The sequence below is a fragment of the Lolium perenne genome, chromosome 7 (assembly GCF_019359855.2).
Source record: "Lolium perenne isolate Kyuss_39 chromosome 7, Kyuss_2.0, whole genome shotgun sequence".
NCBI classification, from domain to species: domain Eukaryota; kingdom Viridiplantae; phylum Streptophyta; class Magnoliopsida; order Poales; family Poaceae; genus Lolium; species Lolium perenne.
The window spans coordinates 182,116,600-182,137,574 of record NC_067250.2 but is presented as its reverse complement, the minus strand read 5'-3'; the positions used below and the strand labels follow the sequence as shown (position 1 = coordinate 182,137,574).

Genomic DNA, 20,975 nt, shown 5'->3' with positions numbered 1-20,975 from the left:
TTCGACCTTCTGACGCCGCCTCTTCGCCTATATAAAGCACCTCGACCTAAAACCTCGAGACGGAAAAGCCACGGTACGAGAAACCATCCAGATCCGCCGCCATCGCGAAGCCAAGATCTGGGGGACAGGAGTCTCTGTTCCGGCACGCCGCCGGGACGGGGAAGTGCCCCCGGAAGGCTCCTCCATCAACACCACCGCCATCTTCATCACCGCTGCTGTCTCCCATGAGGAGGGAGTAGTTCTCCATCGAGGCTCGGGGCTGTACCGGTAGCTATGTGGTTCATCTCTCTCCTATGTACTTCAATACAATAATCTCATGAGCTGCCTTACATGATTGAGATTCATATGATGATGCTTGTAATCTAGATGTCGTTATGCTAGTCAAGTGAATTTTACTTATGTGATCTCCGGAGACTCCTTGTCCCACGTGTGTAAAGGTGACAGTGTGTGCACCGTGTGGGTCTCTTAGGCTATATTTCACAGAATACTTATTCACTGTTATGAATGGCATAGTGAAGTGCTTATTTATATCTCTTTATGATTGCAATGTGTTTGTATCACAATTTATCTATGTGCTACTCTAGTGATGTTATTAAAGTAGTTTTATTCCTCCTGCACGGTGTAATGGTGACAGTGTGTGCATCCGTGTTAGTACTTGGCGTAGGCTATGATTGTGATCTCTTGTAGATTATGAAGTTAACTATTGCTATGATGGTATTGATGTGATCTATGCCTCCTTTCGTAGCGTGAAGGTGACAGTGTGCATGCTATGTTAGTACTTGGTTTAGTCGTGTTGATCTTTCATGCACTCTAAGGTTATTTAAATATGAACATTGAATTGTGGAGCTTGTTAACTCCGGCATTGAGGGTTCGTGTAATCCTACGCAATGGTGTTCATCATCCAACAAGAGTGTATAGTATGCATTTATCTATTCTGTTATGTGATCAATGTTGAGAGTGTCCACTAGTGAAAGTATGATCCCTAGGCCTTGTTCCTAAATACTGCTATCGCTGCTTGTTTACTGTTTTACTGCGTTACTACTGCTGCGTTACTACTGCTTGTTTACTGTCCTGGGCAAAGCACTTTTCTGGTGCCGTTGCTACTACTTATTTATACCACCTGTATTTCACTATCTCTTCGCCGAACTAGTGCACCTATTAGGTGTGTTGGGGACACAAGAGACTTCTTGCTTTGTGGTTGCAGGGTTGCATGAGAGGGATATCTTTGACCTCTTCCTCCCTGAGTTCGATAAACCTTGGGTGATCCACTTAAGGGAAAACTTGCTGCTGTTCTACAAACCTCTACTCTTGGAGGCCCAACACTGTCTACAGGAAAAGGAGGGGGGCATAGACATCAAGCTATTTTCTGGTGCCATTGCCGGGGAGGAAAGGTAAAAGGCACTCATACTCCGGTTCCAGGTAACAGTACTTTTCTGGCGCCATTGTGTTTGTGCTCGAAGCTATTTTCTTTAGATCCTGCAATTGCATCTTTTTGTTTCTTGTTTACACTAGTTAGGCATAATGGAAAACAACAAAAATATGAGAGATCTTTATGAACTTTATCTTGAATTAGGACATGATGTGTTTGAAGAGAGAATTAAAAAACCCATGGAACTTTATATGCATGCTAATGGGAATGTTATTAATATGAATGCTTTGAACACTATTGTAGCTAATGCTATGGAAAATTCTAAGCTTGGGGAAGCTGGCTTTGATGAGCATGATCTTTTTAGTCCCGCAAGCATTGAGGAGGAAATTTTCTTTGATGATACTTTGCCTCCTATTTATGATGATTATAATGATAGTAGTCTTTTGTTGCCACCTACTATGGAGAGTAAATTTGATTATGATTACAATATGCCTCCTATATTTGATGATAGCTACTTTGTTGAATTTGCTCCCGCTATTACTAATAAAATTGATTATGCTTATGTGGAGAGTAATAATTTTATGCACGAGACTCATGATAAGAATGCTTTATGTGATAGTTATATTGTTGAGTTTGCTCATGATGCTACTGAAAGTTATTATGAGAGAGGAAAATATGGTTGTAAATTTTTTCATATTATTAAAATGCCTCTCTATGTGCTGAAATTTTTGAAGCTTCCTATGCTTGTTACTTTGCTCTTCATGAACTTGTTTATTTACAAGATTCCTATGCATAGGAAGCATGTTAGACTTAAATGTATTTTGAATTTGCCTCTTGATGCTCTCTTTTGCTTCAAATACTATTTCTTGCGAGTGCATCATTAAAACTGCTGAGCCCATCTTAATGGCTATAAAGAAAGAACTTCTTGGGAGATAACCCATGTGTTTATTTTGCTACAGTACCTCTATTTTATATTTGTGTCTTGGAAGTTGTTACTACTGTAGCAACCTCTCCTTATCTTAGTTTTGTGCATTGTTGTGCCAAGTAAAGTCTTTGATAGTAAGGTTCATACTAGATTTGGATTACTGCGCAGAAACAGATTTCTTTGCTGTCACGAATCTGGGAAAAATTCTCTGTAGGTAACTCAGAAAATTATGCCAATTTACGTGAGTGATCCTCAGATATGTACGCAACTTTCATTCAATTTGAGCATTTTCATTTGAGCAAGTCTGGTGCCTCTTTAAAATTCGTCTTTACGGACTGTTCTGTTTTGACAGATTCTGCCTTTTATTTCGCATTGCCTCTTTTGCTATGTGGGATGGATTTCTTTGTTCCATTGACTTCCAGTAGCTTTGGGCAATGTCCAGAAGTGTTAAGAATGATTGTGTCACCTCTGAACATGTGAGTTTTTGATTATGCACTAACCCTCTAATGAGTTGTTCTAAGTTTGGTGTGGAGGAAGTTTTCAAGGATCAAGAGAGGGAGATGATACAACATGATCAAGGAGAGTGAAAGCTCTAAGCTTGGGGATGCCCCGGTGGTTCACCCCTGCATATATCAAGAAGACTCAAGCGTCTAAGCTTGGGGATGCCCAAGGCATCCCCTTCTTCATCGACAACATTATCAGGTTCCTCCCCTGAAACTATATTTTTATTCCATCACAGCTTATGTGCTTTTCTTGGAGCGTCGATTTGTTTTTGTTTTTTTGTTTTGTTTGAATAAAATGGATCCTAGCATTCATTGTATGGGAGAGAGACACGCTCCGCTGTAGCATATGGACAAGTATGTCCTTAGGCTCTACTCATAATATTCATGGCGAAGTTTCTTCTTCGTTAAATTGTTATATGGTTGGAATTGGAAAATGATACATGTAGTAATTGCTAAAATGTGTTGGATAATGGGATACTTGGCAATTGTTGTGCTCATGTTTAAGCTCTTGCATCATATACTTTGCACCTATTAATGAAGAAATACATAGAGCATGCTAGAATTTGGTTTGCATATTTGGTCTCTCTAAGGTCTAGATAATTTCTAGTATTGAGTTTGAACAACAAGGAAGACGGTGTAGAGTCTTATAATGTTTACAATATGTCTTTTATGTGAGTTTTGCTGCACCGCTTCATCCTTGTGTTTGTTTCAAATAGCCTTGGTAGCCTAAACCTTGTATCGAGAGGGAATACTTCTCATGCATCCAAAATACTTGAGCCAACCACTATGCCATTTGTGTCCACCATACCTACCCACTACATGGTATTTCTCCGCCATTCCAAAGTAAACTGCTTGAGTGCTACCTTTAAACAATTCAAAATTTATCACCTCTGATTTGTGTCAATGTTTTATAGCTCATGAGGAAGTATGTGGAGTTTATCTTTCAATCTTGTTGGGCAACTTTCACCAATGGACTAGTGGCTTCATCCGCTTATCCAATAATTTTGCAAAAAGAGCTGGCAATGGGATTCCCAGTCCCAAATTAATTAACAAAAATAGACACTCCTCCATGGTATGTGATTGTTGGACGGCACCCGAAGGATTCGGTTAGCCATGGCTTGAGAAAGCAAAGGTGGGGAGGAGTGTCATCATAATAAAACTAAAATAAAAAGGCACTCCTTCATGGTATGAGATTGTTGGCAGGCACCCGAAGGATTCGGTTAGCCATGGTTTGTGAAAGAAAGGTTGGAAGGAGTGCCACACAAAAATAAAATAAAATGGGAGCCGCTCTTTGAAGGTTTGTCTGGCAAGGGGGTTAGAGTGCCCACTACCATTCGTTGACAACAACAAACACCTCTCAAAATTTTACTTTTATTGCTCTCTATATGTTTTCAAAATCAAAGCTCTAGCACAAATATAGCAATCGATGCTTTCCTCTTTGAAGGACCATCCTTTTACTTTTATGTTGAGTCAGTTCACCTATTTCTCTCCACCTCAAGAAGCAAACACTTGTGTGAACTATACATTGATTCCTACATACTTGCATATTGCACTTATTATATTACTCTATGCTGACAATATCCATGAGATATACATGTTATAAGTTGAAAGAAACCGCTGAAACTTCATCTTCCTTTGTGTTGCTTCAATACCTCTACTTTGAATTATTGCTTTATGAGTTAACTTTTATGCAAGACTTATTGATGCTTGTCTTGAAGTACTATTCATGAAAAGTCTTTGCTATATGATTCATTTGTTTACTCATGTCATATACATTGTTTTGATCGCTGCATTCACTACATATGCTTTACAAATAGTATGATCAAGGTTATGATGGCATGTCACTCCAGAAATTATCTTTGTTTATCGTTTACCTGCTCGGGACGAGCAGGAACTAAGCTTGGGGATGCTGATACATCTCCGACGTATCGATAATTTCTTATGTTCCATGCCACATTATTGATGATATCTACATGTTTTATGCACACTTTATGTCATATTCGTGCATTTTCTGGAACTAACCTATTAACAAGATGCCGAAGTGCCAGTTCCTGTTTTCTGCTGTTTTTGGTTTCAGAAATCCTAGTAACGAAATATTCTCGGAATCGGACGAAATCAACGTCCAGGTTCCTATTTTGCCCGGAAGCATCCAGAACACACGAGAACCGCCAGAGAGGGGGCACAGGCCCACCAAACCCTAGGCCGGCGCGGCCAAGGGGGCGCCCGCGCCCCCCTATAGTGTCGTCGCCCCTTCGACCTTCTGACGCCGCCTCTTCGCCTATATAAAGCCCCTCGACCTAAAACCTCGAGACGGAAAATCCACGGTACGAGAAACCATCCAGAGCCGCCGCCATCGCGAAGCCAAGATCTGGGGGACAGGAGTCTCTGTTCCGGCACGCCGCCGGGACGGGGAAGTGCCCCCGGAAGGCTCCTCCATCAACACCACCGCCATCTTCATCACCGCTGCTGTCTCCCATGAGGAGGGAGTAGTTCTCCATCGAGGCTCGGGGCTGTACCGGTAGCTATGTGGTTCATCTCTCTCCTATGTACTTCAATACAATAATCTCATGAGCTGCCTTACATGATTGAGATTCATATGATGATGCTTGTAATCTAGATGTCGTTATGCTAGTCAAGTGAATTTTACTTATGTGATCTCCGGAGACTCCTTGTCCCACGTGTGTAAAGGTGACAGTGTGTGCACCGTGTGGGTCTCTTAGGCTATATTTCACAGAATACTTATTCACTGTTATGAATGGCATAGTGAAGTGCTTATTTATATCTCTTTATGATTGCAATGTGTTTGTAGCACAATTTATCTATGTGCTACTCTAGTGATGTTATTAAAGTAGTTTTATTCCTCCTGCACGGTGTAATGGTGACAGTGTGTGCATCCGTGTTAGTACTTGGCGTAGGCTATGATTGTGATCTCTTGTAGATTATGAAGTTAACTATTGCTATGATGGTATTGATGTGATCTATGCCTCCTTTCGTAGCGTGAAGGTGACAGTGTGCATGCTATGTTAGTACTTGGTTTAGTCGTGTTGATCTTTCATGCACTCTAAGGTTATTTAAATATGAACATTGAATTGTGGAGCTTGTTAACTCCGGCATTGAGGGTTCGTGTAATCCTACGCAATGGTGTTCATCATCCAACAAGAGTGTAGAGTATGCATTTATCTATTCTGTTATGTGATCAATGTTGAGAGTGTCCACTAGTGAAAGTATGATCCCTAGGCCTTGTTCCTAAATACTGCTATCGCTGCTTGTTTCTTGTTTCTTTGCGTTACTACGCTGCGTTACTACGCTTGTTTACTGTCCTGGGCAAAGCACTTTTCTCGGTGCCGTTGCTACTACTTATTTATACCACCTGGAGTTCACTATCTCTTCGCCGACGTAGTGCACCGATTAGGTGTGTTGGGGAGACAAGAGACTTCTTGCTTTGTGGTTGCGGTGGTTGCATGAGAGGGATATCTTTGACCTCTTCCTCCCTGAGTCGATAAACCTTGGGTGATCCACTTAAGGGAAAACTTGCTGCTGTTCTACAAACCTCTGCTCTTGGAGGCCCAACACTGTCTACAGGAAAAGGAGGGGGGCATAGACATCAAGCTATTTTCTGGCGCCATTGCCGGGGAGGAAAGGTAAAAGGCACTCATACTCCGGTTCCAGGTAACAGTACTTTTCTGGCGCCATTGTGTTTGTGCTCGAAGCTATTTTCTTTAGATCCTGCAATTGCATCTTTTTGTTTCTTGTTTACACTAGTTAGGCATAATGGAAAACAACAAAAATATGAGAGATCTTTATGAACTTTATCTTGAATTAGGACATGATGTGTTTGAAGAGAGAATTAAAAAACCCATGGAACTTTATATGCATGCTAATGGGAATGTTATTAATATGAATGCTTTGAACACTATTGTAGCTAATGCTATGGAAAATTCTAAGCTTGGGGAAGCTGGCTTTGATGAGCATGATCTTTTTAGTCCCGCAAGCATTGAGGAGGAAATTTTCTTTGATGATACTTTGCCTCCTATTTATGATGATTATAATGATAGTAGTCTTTTGTTGCCACCTACTATGGAGAGTAAATTTGATTATGATTACAATATGCCTCCTATATTTGATGATAGCTACTTTGTTGAATTTGCTCCCGCTATTACTAATAAAATTGATTATGCTTATATATATTCATACCACTTTTCTGGTGCCGTTGCCACTGCTCATATATATTCATACCACCTGTATTTCACTATCTCTTCGCCGAACTAGTGCACCTATTAGGTGTGTTGGGGACACAAGAGACTTCTTGCTTTGTGGTTGCAGGGTTGCATGAGAGGGATATCTTTGACCTCTTCCTCCCTGAGTTCGATAAACCTTGGGTGATCCACTTAAGGGAAAACTTGCTGCTGTTCTACCAACCTCTGCTTTTGGAGGCCCAACATTGTCTACAGGAAAAGGAGGGGGGCGTAGACATCAGCCCACCGGGCGGCCCAGTTGCTGTTGATAGAAGATGGATGAAGTCCAACCCAGGAACAGGAGCCGGATCCCAACCGACCTATGCAAGTAGGCGGATCCATGGAGGCCCATGAAGTATCCGGATCCATGACGGCAAGGTTAGATCTAGATGGATCCTTCACGTGCACGGCAATATATATTCTGTAGTTAGGCATCTTGTATTCCGGCTAGGACTCTCCGTGTAAACTCTAGATCCGTGCGCCTTTATAAGCCGGATCTTGGGAGCCCTAGAGGCACAACCACAACTCATTGTAACAATGCGAAAGCGTCCAGATAATTCCAGACAAGCAGCAGTAGGCCCTGTCCTCGAGCAGGTGTTCCAAAGCTGGGTAAATCGTGTACCACCATCCCGAGTGCTCTCCGCCCTATGGCCCCTACTTCTTCCCACCTACATGAGGATCCCTCCTCCGGGATACCGTCGAATAGGCAACGACAGTTGGCACCCACCGTGAGTACCGTCGAATAGGCAAGAGGGAGGATCCGAGTGACGTATACGATGAAATAGACTGTCCTTGGAATATAGCACAACTACGTCCTTTCCACACTTAGCAATTTTCGCATTACATACATTGTAATAGTTATGATACATGATCAATGAAATAAAGCATATGGTTCACTCTTTGAGTCTTTTACCTCCTTTTATTGTTCATTTTTGGATCATGTACGTTTTTCGACTAAAACCGCAGAGCTGGATTTTTTCGCCTAGGCGTGTATAATGTTGTGATTTTAAAAATTGTTTAGTAGGACGTAAGCTTAAGTTTTCTGGTGAATGATTTTTCTGTTGCAAACTTATGGATTCCTTGTAGCGACTTCTGGCACCTCGGATGCGGGCTTGTTTCCACGGTTATTGACAGATTGTCATTGGGCTTCGTCGTCGTTGGTGAGCGTTTCCGGCTAAAGGTCTTCCGGCTCGTGGAAGGTCAAATAAGTAAGCCGGAGAAACCAACACTTGCTTTAAAACAAAATACCATGCATGCATATAAAATGGTAGCAGGATAAGTGTTTCCGCCAATAATTTTGGTTGCGTAGTTTTTTTGTCCTAACTACTTCAAAATAAGTTTATATTACAAACCGACGAAGGGGCCGAATGATGCATTGTTCATGTTTTTTCCGCAGGAACAAGGTTTTTTACTTCTCCGCATCCTTGGTCGGAGAAGAAGGACCCTCGTCGCCGGTCGTGGCCTTGTTCTTTTCCGCCTCCTTGGAGCTCGTCCTTGTGAATAGGTGATACGTCCAAAACGTATCTACTTTCCCAAACACTTTTGCTATTGTTTTGCCTCTAATTTGTGTATTTTGGATACAACTAACACGGACTAACGCTATTTTCAGCAGAATTGCCCTCGTGTCTCGTTTTTGTGCAGAAATTCAACTTTCAGGAAAATCCCCGGAATTTATGTCAAAGGGCTTATTTTTCCAGAAGATTCACGGAGCCAGAAGGGCAGGCCTGGGGAGGCCCAGGCCCCCACACACTAGGCCGGCGCGGCCTAGGAGGGGGGCGCGCCGCCCTACTGTGAGGCCGCCTCGGCCAGCCTCTGACGCCCCCCTCTGGACTACTTAAGGGTTTCGATCTAAAAACGCGAGACGGAAAGTCGAAGTCGTCAGAAACCATCCAGAACGCCGCCACCATCGCGAAACTCCGTCTCGGGACCAGAAACTCCGTTCTGGCACTCCGCCGGGACGGAGAATTGGAGGAGATCGTCGCCATCATCACCACCGACGCCTCTCCATCGACCAGCCATGTTTCCCCCATCCATGTGTGAGTAATTCCCCCGTTGTAGGCTGAAGGGGATGGTAGGGATTGGATGAGATTGGTCATGTAATAGCATAAGATTGTTAGGGCATAGTGCCTAGTGTCAGTAATTGGTACTTTGATGATATTGTTGCAACTTGTTATGCTTAATGCTTGTCACTAGGGCCCGAGTGCCATGATCTCAGATCTGAACATGTTATTGTTTCATGATGATATTCATTGTTTTATGATCTTACTTGCAAGTTGTATACACATGTCGCTGTCCGGAACCCGAGGCCCCAAAGTGACAGAAATTGGGACAACCAGAGGGGAAGGCGGTGATGTGAGGATCACATGTGTTCACAGAGTGTTAATGCTTTGCTCCGGTGCTCTATTAAAAGGGGTACCTTAATTTCCAGTAGATTCCCTAGAGGCCCGGCTGCCACCGGCTGGTAGGACAAAAGATGTTGTGCAAGTTTCTCATTGCGAGCACTGATACGCGTACAGCACGCGACCGTTGGGAACCCCAAGAGGAAGGTGTGATGCGTACAGCGGCAAGTTTTCCCTCAGTAAGAAACCAAGGTTTATCGAACCAGTAGGAGCCAAGAAGCATGTTGAAGGTTGATGGCGGCGAGATGTAGTGCGGCGCAACACCAGGGATTCCGGCGCCAACGTGGAACCTGCACAACACAACCAAAGTACTTTGCCCCAACGAAACAGTGAGGTTGTCAATCTCGCCGGCTTGCTGTAACAAAGGATTAGATGTATAGTGTGGATGATGATTGTTTGCAGAGAACAGTAGAACAAGTATTGCAGTAGATAGTATTCGATGTAAAAGAATGGACCGGGGTCCACAGTTCACTAGAGGTGTCTCTCCCATAAGATAAATAGCATGTTGGGTGAACAAATTACAGTTGGGCAATTGACAAATAGAGAGGGCATGACAATGCACATACATGATATGATGAGTATTGTGAGATTTAATTGGGCATTACGACAAAGTACATAGACCGCTATCCAGCATGCATCTATGCCTAAAAAGTCCACCTTCAGGTTATCATCCGAACCCCTTTCAGTGTTAAGTTGCAAACAACAGACAATTGCATTAAGTATGGTGCGTAATGTAATCAATAACTACATCCTCGGACATAGCATCAATGTTTTATCCCTAGTGGCAACAGCACATCCACAACCTTAGAACTTTCATCACTTTGTCCTGCATTTAATGGAGGCATGAACCCACTATCGAGCATAAATACTCCCTCTTGGAGTTAAGAGTAAAAACTTGGCCAGAGCCTCTACTAATAACGGAGAGCGTGCAAGATCATAAACAACACATAGGTAGATTGATAATCAACATAACATAGTATTCTCTATCCATCGGATCCCAACAAACACAACATATAGCATTACAGATAGATGATCTTGGTCATGTTAGGCAGCTCACAAGACCCGACAATGAAGCACAATGAGGAGAAGACAACCATCTAGCTACTGCTATGGACCCATAGTCTAGGGGTGAACTACTCACTCATCACTCCAGAGGCGACCATGGCGGTGAAGAGTCCTCCGGGAGATGATTCCCCTCTTCGGCAGGGTGCCGGAGGCGATCTCCTGAATCCCCCGAGATGGGATTGGCGGCGGCGGCGTCTCTGGAAGGTTTTCCGTATCGTGGCTCTCGGTACTGGGGGTTTCGCGACGAAGGATATATGTAGGCGGAAGGGCAGGTCAGGGGGCCACACGAGGGCCCCACACAGTAGGTCAGCGCAGCCAAGGCCCAGGCCGTGCCTGACAAGGGATTAACTTGTCAATGCCTATGGATTGTAGGCTAGGGTTTAGTTAGAAGTAGAGGGCAAGTAGATCTCGAAGGTTTCAGCCGAAAAGTACTCGACGACTATGAAAACTAGGGTTTGCAGACAATGATTCGATTGATTCTTTGTCCCTCGACTCCCCCTTATATATGAGGTGAAGCCGAGGGATTCGTGCTATACAAGTTTACAGAGTCCGGGACGGTTTCTAACTCATCCCGCCAGATTACAAACAACACTTCCTATTACAACTCTATCTTTCCTTAGTAAATCTTGGGCTCCCGAATCTTCTTATTCTTCGGGTATTGGGCTTCCAGTAAACCCCGGGTACCATCTTCGGCAGGCCCATTTGGGATGCCTATGTCAGTAGCCCCCGAGATTTTACTTGAATCGTAGAGTCAGGGAAAATCTCCATTGTTTATTTTTACTCGAAAGCTTTAACCTTTTATATTTCTTCACATAAAATTCTATATTGTACAGGGATACTGGTAATTGGGGCTAGTTCATCTGACGGATCAGGTACTAGTTAACTGCTCTAGTGGCAATCCGCAAAAACCTACTTCAAAATCACGTCCCCGGACATGATCTCGGATATCGGGTGTAAACGTCGACAGGTGCCGCTTAAGGTCTTACCATTCTGTCGAGTCCCAGTCAAATTTATCGGATACCTAACGCGTCCGTTAGGATTTTTCTTCGTATCTGTTGATACGGATAAAAGTAGCAGAGCGCAGTCTTTGGCGATGCCACGCCCAGCAGAACGGATCTGGGGTCTTACCTTCGCAAATTTGCGGCATTCAGAAATTGATCGCAACTTCGGCGTTCTGAGAATATATTGTCGAGTGCTTTTCCGGCTGTTGGAATGGCACATTTTATCGAGTCATATATGACTTATATTGTTCTCCCGATGGGAGTATATGTAGAGTTAATTATAACTCGAAATATACTCTCTTGTTTTTCTATTTTTGTTAATTTCATCGGGCACGCGAACAGCGTTCCCGATGGGAGTAGCCCCCGAGGCTACAATCAAGAACTTGTGCTTGGTTGTAGGCTCAACATTTTAGTCCACCTTGTCGCTATATTTTCATTACTTCCCAATATGATCTCTTTCTTCTTCTCTCTTTTTTTTATCTCTCGGGTGCGCGAACAGCGCTCCCGATGGGAGTAGCCCCCGAGGCTACAGCCAAGGACTTTGTGCTTGGTTGTAGGCTCTCGCAATTTCTATATTTGTCATACTCGGAAATTTACTTTTGTCCGAAGTAGCCCCCGAGCGTTTGGGCAGAAACTTGTTTTTGATCAAAAGCTCCCGAAGTATTGAATAATTCTTGCTGTCGCCAATCTTCTTTTTATTTTTCTTGTCGACATTCTTCCCTTAATCAAATTTACTTCATCCTTGACGAGTAGTCATGATTTTTCTGCCCTGTGGGTCCATTGCTCCCACCACGTTGACACGTCGTGTAAGTGGGGGACACACGTCCTCCACTTTTTCTGGCGCACGTACGGTAACGCCTATCTCAGTAAAAATACCTTTTTACCCTTGTTTCTAGAAGATCTATTCTCACCACACGATTTCTCCATCCAACGGCACGCTGCTTCACCCGATTCTTATATAAACCTTTCTTCAACCTCCGTTCATCCCCTCGCTTGCGCCGCTCATCTGTTCCCCTTCGCAAAACTTCTCACGCGCCCGAATCTCTCCAAGCTTCCGCACTCACAGACCTTACTCGCCCATTGCCGTTGATGCCACCGCGCACGCGACTCACTCGCCACGCACTCCGGAATCCAAGATGGCTGCCGAGGATCTTGAGTGGGAGAGATCCAAAATCTCCAACCAGGACACCAACATGTGAAGAGGCTTGGCCTCATGAAGAAGGAGGACGCCATCCGCTTCCCATGAAGAAAGCTACCCCAAGCCTCCAATGGAGTATCGGGTTAGTTTTGTTGATCACTTAATCCGCGGCCTTTCGACCCCAATCCACGATTTCCTCCGCGGCCTTCTTTTCGTTTATGGGATTCAACTGCATCAGTTGACCCCTAATTCCATCCTTCACATTTCTATTTTCATCACGCTTTGCGAATGTTTCCTCGGAATCCCTCCCAATTGGGCTCTGTGGAAACGCATTTTCTGCCTCCGCCGCAATGGCTCCCACAACGTCACTTATAACATAGGTGGCGTTGTTATCTGTGTTCGTACTGATGTCGATTATTTCGACGTCAAATTTCCTGATTCTGTCCAAGGATGGCGCAAAAAGTGGCTCTACATTCACGAAGAAAGCGCCAACTCCGTTGAACACAACATAGTTCCTTTCGACGGAAGTGCCAGAATCCAGCGCCGCCGCTCCTGGGATGCCGAAGTTTCTGAAGAAGAGAAAAAGGCGACAGAGGCACTCATGTCTCGTATCCATCAGCTACAAAACACTCGAGGCAAAGAGCTGTCTGGTGTTCAAATCACTGCCTACTTCCTTAGGATTAGGGTGCAGCCTCTTCAGGCTCGCAAAAATCCCCTCTGGACGTATTCTGGTGAAAACGACGCCAATAGAATCTCCGACGATCTTTCTGCAAAGGACTTGGAGAAGTTGATCCGAAGAGTTTCCCGCTTGGCCAAAAAGGATCCTATTCCTTCCGCTTGTCGCGTGGAACCATACAGCTCCGCCAATCCTCTCCCCGAGGTATTTTGCCTTCTCGAGTTTCTATCTTGTTCCGAATTTGCCCTGCATCTCATTGTATTTGTGTCACTCTAATTTTTCTTTTGTCGCTGTTTTCTTGCAGAACCATCCTACTATGACTTCCCTTCCTCCTCTTCCTGAGGATGGAGAAGTCGAAGAACGGGGCATCGTTGCCGAAGATACCCCAGGTTCTTCTATTCCTGAAAGTGAAGTCGCGGGTTCCCACAAATCTGCGGCTTCCCATGAAAAGGAAATTGAATCTGAGGCCAGTGAATCGACGCAATCCCTTCCTCCTGCAGTTTCCCCAAAGAACAAAAGGAAAAGGCATGATGCCGAGGATTCTGGCACTTCTAAGGCTGAAGAAGCTGGTCCTTCTAATCCGAAGGCAGCTTACGATCCTTATGTTGAATCCCTCATCAGCTCGTAAGTCACCTATCTCGCTATATTTTTGTACTCGAAATATTTATCTTGTCGTGCTTTTTATACTGCCGATTTTTGATCAATCAGTGATGAGGAGGAAGAAGTACTAGTTACTGACGTGGCTCCTCGAACAAGCACGTCACGTACTGTACTTGCCTCAGACACGCTAGTTGAAGGAGAAGAAACGTCGCCTCCTCAACAAGACGTCGTCACCACTACTCCGCCATCAAGCCCCCGTGTCCCTTCACCAAAAAGGGCAAGGGTTGAAAAGATTGTTGATCCTGCCCCTCAGTTGGGCAGTTCGTCGACTCTGCTCTTAGATGATGTAAGTCTGTCGACATCTATATTTTCCTTATTTTATTTTTTCACACCTTTTCTCTTTTTCATGCCGATGTTTCTCTTACTGTGTTCACGCTGAACAGCCTATGATCAAGGATCTTCTCCGCATCGGGTCCCAATTTATTGGGTACCGTGAATATGCCGCCAGAGCCGAAGGTAACGACTTTTATACTTGCTATTTTTCTTTGACTTTCTATTCCTGTTGCTTGTCGCTATTTTTTGATCTTTCTTTTCTTTCTTTTTCATATCTCGACAGAAAAACTTTCAGAGGCCAACGAACGTGTCGACGCACTTGCTCAAAAACTCGAGCAAAGTGAGGCGGCTCGCAAGAAAGCTGAACTTGCTGCTAGCAAAGCCAAGGCCGAGGTTGATGAAGCCAAGGTGAAAGCTGCTAGTGTCGAGGAACTGCAGAGAAGGCTCAAAGATGCCGAATCTGCCTTAGATGAGCAGAAAACTGCACAAACTGTGCGTGAACAAGAGATCATCAAGCGTCTGAAGTCGCAAAGTCGACGTACGCTGAGTAATATCATCAACCCCTTCTATTGTACTTCCTGTTTCTTGGTTTTTGACTAATGGTTTGTCTCGTGTGGCAGCCCAAACAAACCAAGATTTTGATCTGGAGAATCCCGTCAATGACCCTCTCCTTGATGCACTTTCTCTTCTGGAATTCCATGGGCGCGAAATTCGTGAAGGCGTGGCCAATGCCAGTGCGAGTTTGTCGGCGTTGTTCCCCTACTTCTTCCCGAAGAAAGAGGAACCTTCGACTTTCCTTGCCCTTGCCAAGCTTTTCAATTCGTCGGAAGATCTGGGATTGAGGATGCGTCAGGAGAATATGAAGGTTGCTGTCGAGAGTACAGTTGCCCTGGTTGCTGACAGCCAACAGACGCTTGATTGGATGAAGGTTGGCGACACCAGCCAGATAGAGCATTCGAGATGGAGGTCGCTGATCAAGGCAGCCAAGCCCAACACGAAGAAGATCTTGGCGTATCTGGGGATCAAGCCAGCTTCGACTCCTAGCTCCTCGAGGCCGGAGGTCTAGTTGCATGCCTCCTTGTTTCTTTTTCTGTTTCTTTTGCTTTTGTTGCCAAAGTAGTTGTTTTGGCGACATTCATTTCTTTAGCTCTACTGTAGTGCCCTTGTAATGATTCCAAGAAATTAATGAAAAACTCTATCTGTCATTTGATGTTGTCTTGTCTAAATTTCAGTTGATATTTGATAACTATACTCCAACTTCCGCTCCTTCCAATGTATCGCCTTCTTCTCGTGCGAGGAGAGCTTTTGCTGATACTGCACCTGTCGACGATACCTTGTCGCAAGAACTGGATGAACTTCGGCAGCAACTTCAGTATGCGAAGAAGCAAACACTTGTGATGATGGAGCAATCTCGTAAGTCATCTGAAGCCGAAAAAATTGCTCTTCAACAATCTCACGAAGCCGTGGCTGCTAAGGAAATTGCTGCTTCCGAGGCTGAAAAGGCAACTACTCGAGAAAATTTCATGCTCGAATTAATGAATGAAGCTGCGTATATGTCGGGTCTGCCTTTTTCATCCGCTGATATTCTTTATCTTCATGCTATTGTTTCTTAGAGGTTTCCACTTCTTTGTTTTGATAGGTGCCTTTACTGATGCTGCTGCCGAGGAAGAGAGGGTAAATGCTAGGACAACCCTCCTTGTTAATCTTTCCCTGGACCATGGTTCTTTGTTTTGGGCTACCCCAGAGAGGACCCGCCAAATTGTCAGATTTCAAGATCGCGCCTCTCAAACTCGCGATTTCCTTGACTTCTGCACCAAGACTTTGTCCATGGTTTACAACTCCATGTTTCCTCGGAACGTCCAGCCAGAAACTCTTCGACTTGATGGAAAGGTTCAGGGATGCTCGCAGTATCCATGATTTTGTCGAGCTCAACCGGGTAGCTGGCGCCAGATTTGCTCTTATCATGCTCCAGATCTGCCACTCGAAGCTTGACCTTACCCAGGTTGTCGAGAAGGTTCACCAAAAAGTAAAACGTCGGAGAGTTGGTGTTGACAGGATTAATACGAAGGTTACGCCTATAGCCGAGGAAATGATTGAGGACCTACTTCGGATGGATGCCGACTTTTTTGCCGATGGCCATTATGCCGATTTTCTTGGTGCTGCTCCTGAGGAAAACAGGGTTACTCTTGATGACATATTGAATCAAGACTAGTTATTTTCTTCTTGTAGATATTTTTCTTTGTAATCCATGACTATATTGTAAAGCAATCATTATATTTCTCTGTTTGTTTAGCCCCCGAGTGTTTCGGTGACTCTTTACTATATTTGTATACTTGCGAGGTTTTGAACCAAGGCATTTATATATTTAAGGCGAATATGAGCCCCCGAGCTTTTTATTGAGTACTATTTTGTATTTTTGTTGACTCACGAGGTATCTGAATACCAAGGCAAGTTTTTTCTTTTGTCGATGAACTATATTGAAATTCGTCGGAGCAAAGACTTTGGTCATGTCGATAAAGAAGAAAAGTTATATTGTCACTATCTTTATTATATTGCAGCACCGCGAGCCCGCCTCATTAAAAACCTTCTCCGGCCCCACTCGGTGCCCCGAAAAAGGAAAAGAGTGCGTCTGAAAACTCGCGGGCGTTTCAGTACATTGAAGCTTTACAAAGACTATATTTTGACTCTAGGCGTAGAAACGCCTAAGTTGCGCCACGTTCCAGGGGTTTGGCTCCTCCACCCCTGTCTTCTTGTCCTTTATTCTGTATGCTCCTCCTCCAATTACTTCCGTGACAATGTAAGGGCCAAGCCATGGTGACTCGAGTTTTTCATGACTTTTTTGCGTGAGCCGAAGAACTAGGTCTCCCACGAAAAGATCTTGGCCGCAAACGTCGATCGTGGTAATTCTTCAAGTCCTGTTGATATTTGGTTACCCGAGATAATACTTCATCTCGAGCTTCATCAAGTGCGTCGACGTCGTCTTCTAGCGCTCTTCTCGACGTTTCTTCATCATATTCAGCAACACGTGGAGAGTTGTGCTCTATCTCGATTGGTAGTACTGCCTCTGCTCCATGAACCAGGAAAAACGGAGTTTCCTGCGTTGCTGTGTTTGGTGTTGTTCGGATGCTCCACAACACGCTTGGTAGTTCTTCTGGCCAGGTATGTCGAGCTTTTTCCAGTGGTCCTAACAAGCGCTTCTTGATACCATTGCAGATGATGCCATTGGCTTTCTCGACTTGCCCATTGGTTTGAGGATGTGCAACTGACGCAAAGTTCAGCTTAATACCCACCTCTTCGCAATAATCTTTGAATTCATGGGATGTGAAGTTGCTGCCGTTGTCTGTGACGATGCTGTGGGGCACTCCAAATCTGAAGACGAGGCCTTTTACGAATTTTATCGCGGATGCTCCATCCGGTGAATTTATCGGCTTCGCTTCTATCCACTTTGTAAACTTATCGACAGCTACTAGCATGTACTCCTTTCCTCCTGGCCAGGATTTGTGTAACTTACCCACCATATCAAGTCCCCATTGAGCAAAGGGCCATGACAATGGTATTGGTGCTAGCTCTGCTGCTGGAGAATGGGGTTTTGCGGCAAACCTTTGACACGCGTCGCAAGTTCTTACTATGTCCTTGGCGTCCTCGATTGCTGTCAACCAGTAGAATCCTGCCCGAAAAACCTTGGCTGCAATAGCTCGACTACTTGCGTGGTGGCCACATATTCCTTCGTGTACATCCTTCAGAATTATTCTTCCTTCTTCGGGTGTGACGCACCTTTGCAAGACACCCGAAATACTTCGCTTATACAATTCTCCCTTGACCACCGTGAAAGCTTTGGAGCGTCGAATTACTCGCCTTGCTTCAACTGGATCGTCGGAGTATTTCTTTCCTAAGGATATATGATATGTACGGCTGCATCCACGGTATCCGTATCATCATGACCAAGTCTGATCTTCTTCGTCCTCTTGCTTTTCCTTGGCAGCCCCGAGGGTTTCTTCTCCTTCTTTTTTGACTTTGTTGGCTTAGTGGATCTCTCTCGTTATCTCTTCCCGAATACACCGCGGAATTTGGAAGGCACCTTTGTGACCCGATGTTTGCAAGAACGTCGGCTTCGTCGTTGCTCAACCTTGCTAATATGATTTACTTCGCATCCATCGAATAACTTCTCAAGCTCGTTGTACACCTCCTTGTATGCCATCATGCTATCATTGACTGCATCACATTGGTTCATAACTTGCTGAGCCACCAACTGTGAGTCGCCAAAGATTTTTAATCGAGTTGCTCCGCAGGCTTTCGCCATCTTCATCCCATGTATGAGAGCCTCATATTCTGCTTCATTGTTAGATGCGTTGAGGAACGTCATCCGGAGGATGTACTTCAATTTGTCGCCTTCAGGTGATATGAGTACTACTCCTGCGCCAGCTCCTTCTAGTCTCTTGGACCCATCAAAGTTCATGGTCCAAGTTCTCGATAAATCTGGAGGTCCTGTATTTTGCAACTCCATCCATTCTGCGATGAAGTCTCAGCAGTATTTGCGACTTTATTGCTTTTCTTTTTCATACGTGATGTCCCGAGGGAAAGTTCTATTCCCCAAAGGGAGACACGACCCGTAGCTTCGGGTTATTCATTATATTTGACAAGGGAGCTTCATTGACCACTATGATCGGGTGTGCCGAAAAATAATGGCGCAATTTTCGTGCTTGTCGTGAACACTCCATATGCTAGCTTTTGGTACCGAGGGTACCTTTGTTTTGAAGGTGACAAGACTTCGCTCCACGAAGTATACCGCCGCTGCACTCCATGGATTTTCCCTTCTTCTTCTCTTTCGACAACTAATACCGTGCTAACCACTTGGGGCGTGGCTGCAATATACAGCAGGAGAGGTTCCTTTTCCTTTGGAGCCACCAGGATTGGTGGTGTCGAGATTTTTCGCTTCAAATCCTCGAAAGCTCTGTCGGCCTCTTCGTTCCACTGGAATTTATCTCCTTGTTTTATCAGCGCATAAAATGGTAACGCTTTTTCTCCTAACCTGGCGACGAACCTGCTCAAGGCTGCGACTCGCCCGATTAAGCTGCTTGTATTTCTTTCAACTTTGTTGGCTTTCTCATTGTTACTATGGCTTGTATTTTGTCGGGATTTGCTTCAATCCCTCTTGCCGAAACTAGAAACCCCGAAGTTCTCTATTTGGGACGCCAAAAGAACACTTCGTCGGGTTCGGTTTGAGGCAGAATTTGTCGAGGTTGTCAAAAGTTTCTTTGAGATCCTCGATCAGCGTTGTCCCCTTTTTTGATGTTATGACGACATCATCGATGTATACTTGCACGTTTTTCCCGATCTGTGTTGCTAAACACTTCTGCATCATCCTCTGATATGTTGCTCCCGCATTTTTTAGACCAAAGGGCATTGTCTTGTAGCAAAACACGCCGTAAGGTGTAATAAACGCTGTCTTGGCTTCATCCTCTTCTTTTAATCTGATCTGGTTATAACCAGAGTATGCATCCAAGAAGGAAAGACGTTCACAACCTGCCGTGGAGTCGATAATTTGATCGATCCTTGGGAGGGGAAAGTGATCCTTGGGACAATGTTTATTGAGACACGTAAAGTCGACGCACATGCGAAGGACTGTCGTGTTTTTCTTCGGCACCATCACTGGGTTAGCTACCCATGTGGCTTCTGTAGATATTTCTCTGATAAAACCAGCCTCTTCGAGTCGATTTATTTCTGAAAGCATGGCTTTGCGGTTTGGTTCCGAAAAACGCCGCAGAGGTTGTCTGATTGGTTTCGCCGTTGGATCCAAATTTAGGTGGTGCTCGGCAAGTTCCCTGGGTACTCCTGGCATGTCAGCTGGACACCATGCAAAGATTTTCCAGTTCTCACGGAGGAACTTGACGAGCGCGCTTTCCTATGCGATATCCATGTCGTTTGCTATAGATGTCGTCTTTTTTGGATCCGTCGGGTGAATCGCACCTCCTTAGAATTTTTCTCTGTGTTGAAAGTTGATTCTTTATTTGGTCTTCCAACGCCTGGCAAGACGTCGTAATCAGTCATGCTTTTTGACGCCAAGTACTCAGCTTGCATCCCGAAAGTTTACGCCAACCTGTGAAAATCCTTGTCGCACTTATCGGCTAAGGCAAAGCTTCCCCTGACTGTGATTGGTCCTTTTGGTCCGGGCAACCTCCACAACAGGTATGTATAGTGTGGCACTGCCATAAATCGAGCATATGCTGGTCGTCCCAACAGAGCGTGATATTGTGATGGAAAATCGACAACTTCGAACTCGAGCCTTTCGATTCTATAATTTTCTCGGGTCCCAAACTGAACGTCAAGATTGATCTTTCCCAATGGATAACTTGGTTTCTCCGGTGTGATGCCGTGGAACCTTGTGTCTGTTGGTTTCAAGTTTGCTAAGGATATGTTCATCTTCCTCAATGTATCTGCATACATGAGGTTCAAGCTGCTGCCGCCGTCTATGAACACTCGAGAGACATCAAATCCTGCGATAACCGCGCGCGAGAATAAGTGCTGACTGCCCTGGTCGAGGAACTTGCTGCGGATGATCTGCTATTGTGAAGCCGATATCTTGTCCTGACCAATTAAGGTACTCAACTGTTGGTGGAGGCATTTTCTCTGCCATAAACACCTGTCGTGAGATTACTTTTTGAGCTCTATTGGACGGCCTTCCCTTCTGAATCATCGACACTGCTCCGTTGGAGTTAGGATCAACATAGGGT

The 20,975-nt window shown here is 44.6% G+C and overlaps 1 protein-coding gene across 1 annotated transcript; it reads left to right on the top strand.

Moving 5' to 3' along the window:
• Positions 1 to 12,755: 12,755 nt before the first annotated feature.
• On the top strand, positions 12,756 to 13,939 carry LOC127312591 (uncharacterized). The gene is made up of 2 exons (XM_051343116.2): positions 12,756 to 13,515; positions 13,616 to 13,939. The coding sequence occupies exons 1-2, from the start codon at positions 12,766 to 12,768 to the stop codon at positions 13,937 to 13,939; spliced, it is 1,074 nt and encodes a 357-aa protein (XP_051199076.2). The 5' UTR covers positions 12,756 to 12,765.
• The last annotated feature ends 7,036 nt before the right edge of the window (positions 13,940 to 20,975 follow it).

Excerpts from the sequence above, each read along its gene's own strand:
- LOC127312591 (XM_051343116.2), top strand. The coding sequence starts at position 12,766 with ATGGAGTATCGGGTTAGTTTTGTTGATCACTTAATCCGCGGCCTTTCG. Across the intron at positions 13,516-13,615 it reads CCGCCAATCCTCTCCCCGAG|AACCATCCTACTATGACTTC; the intron begins GTATTTTGCCTT and ends GTTTTCTTGCAG.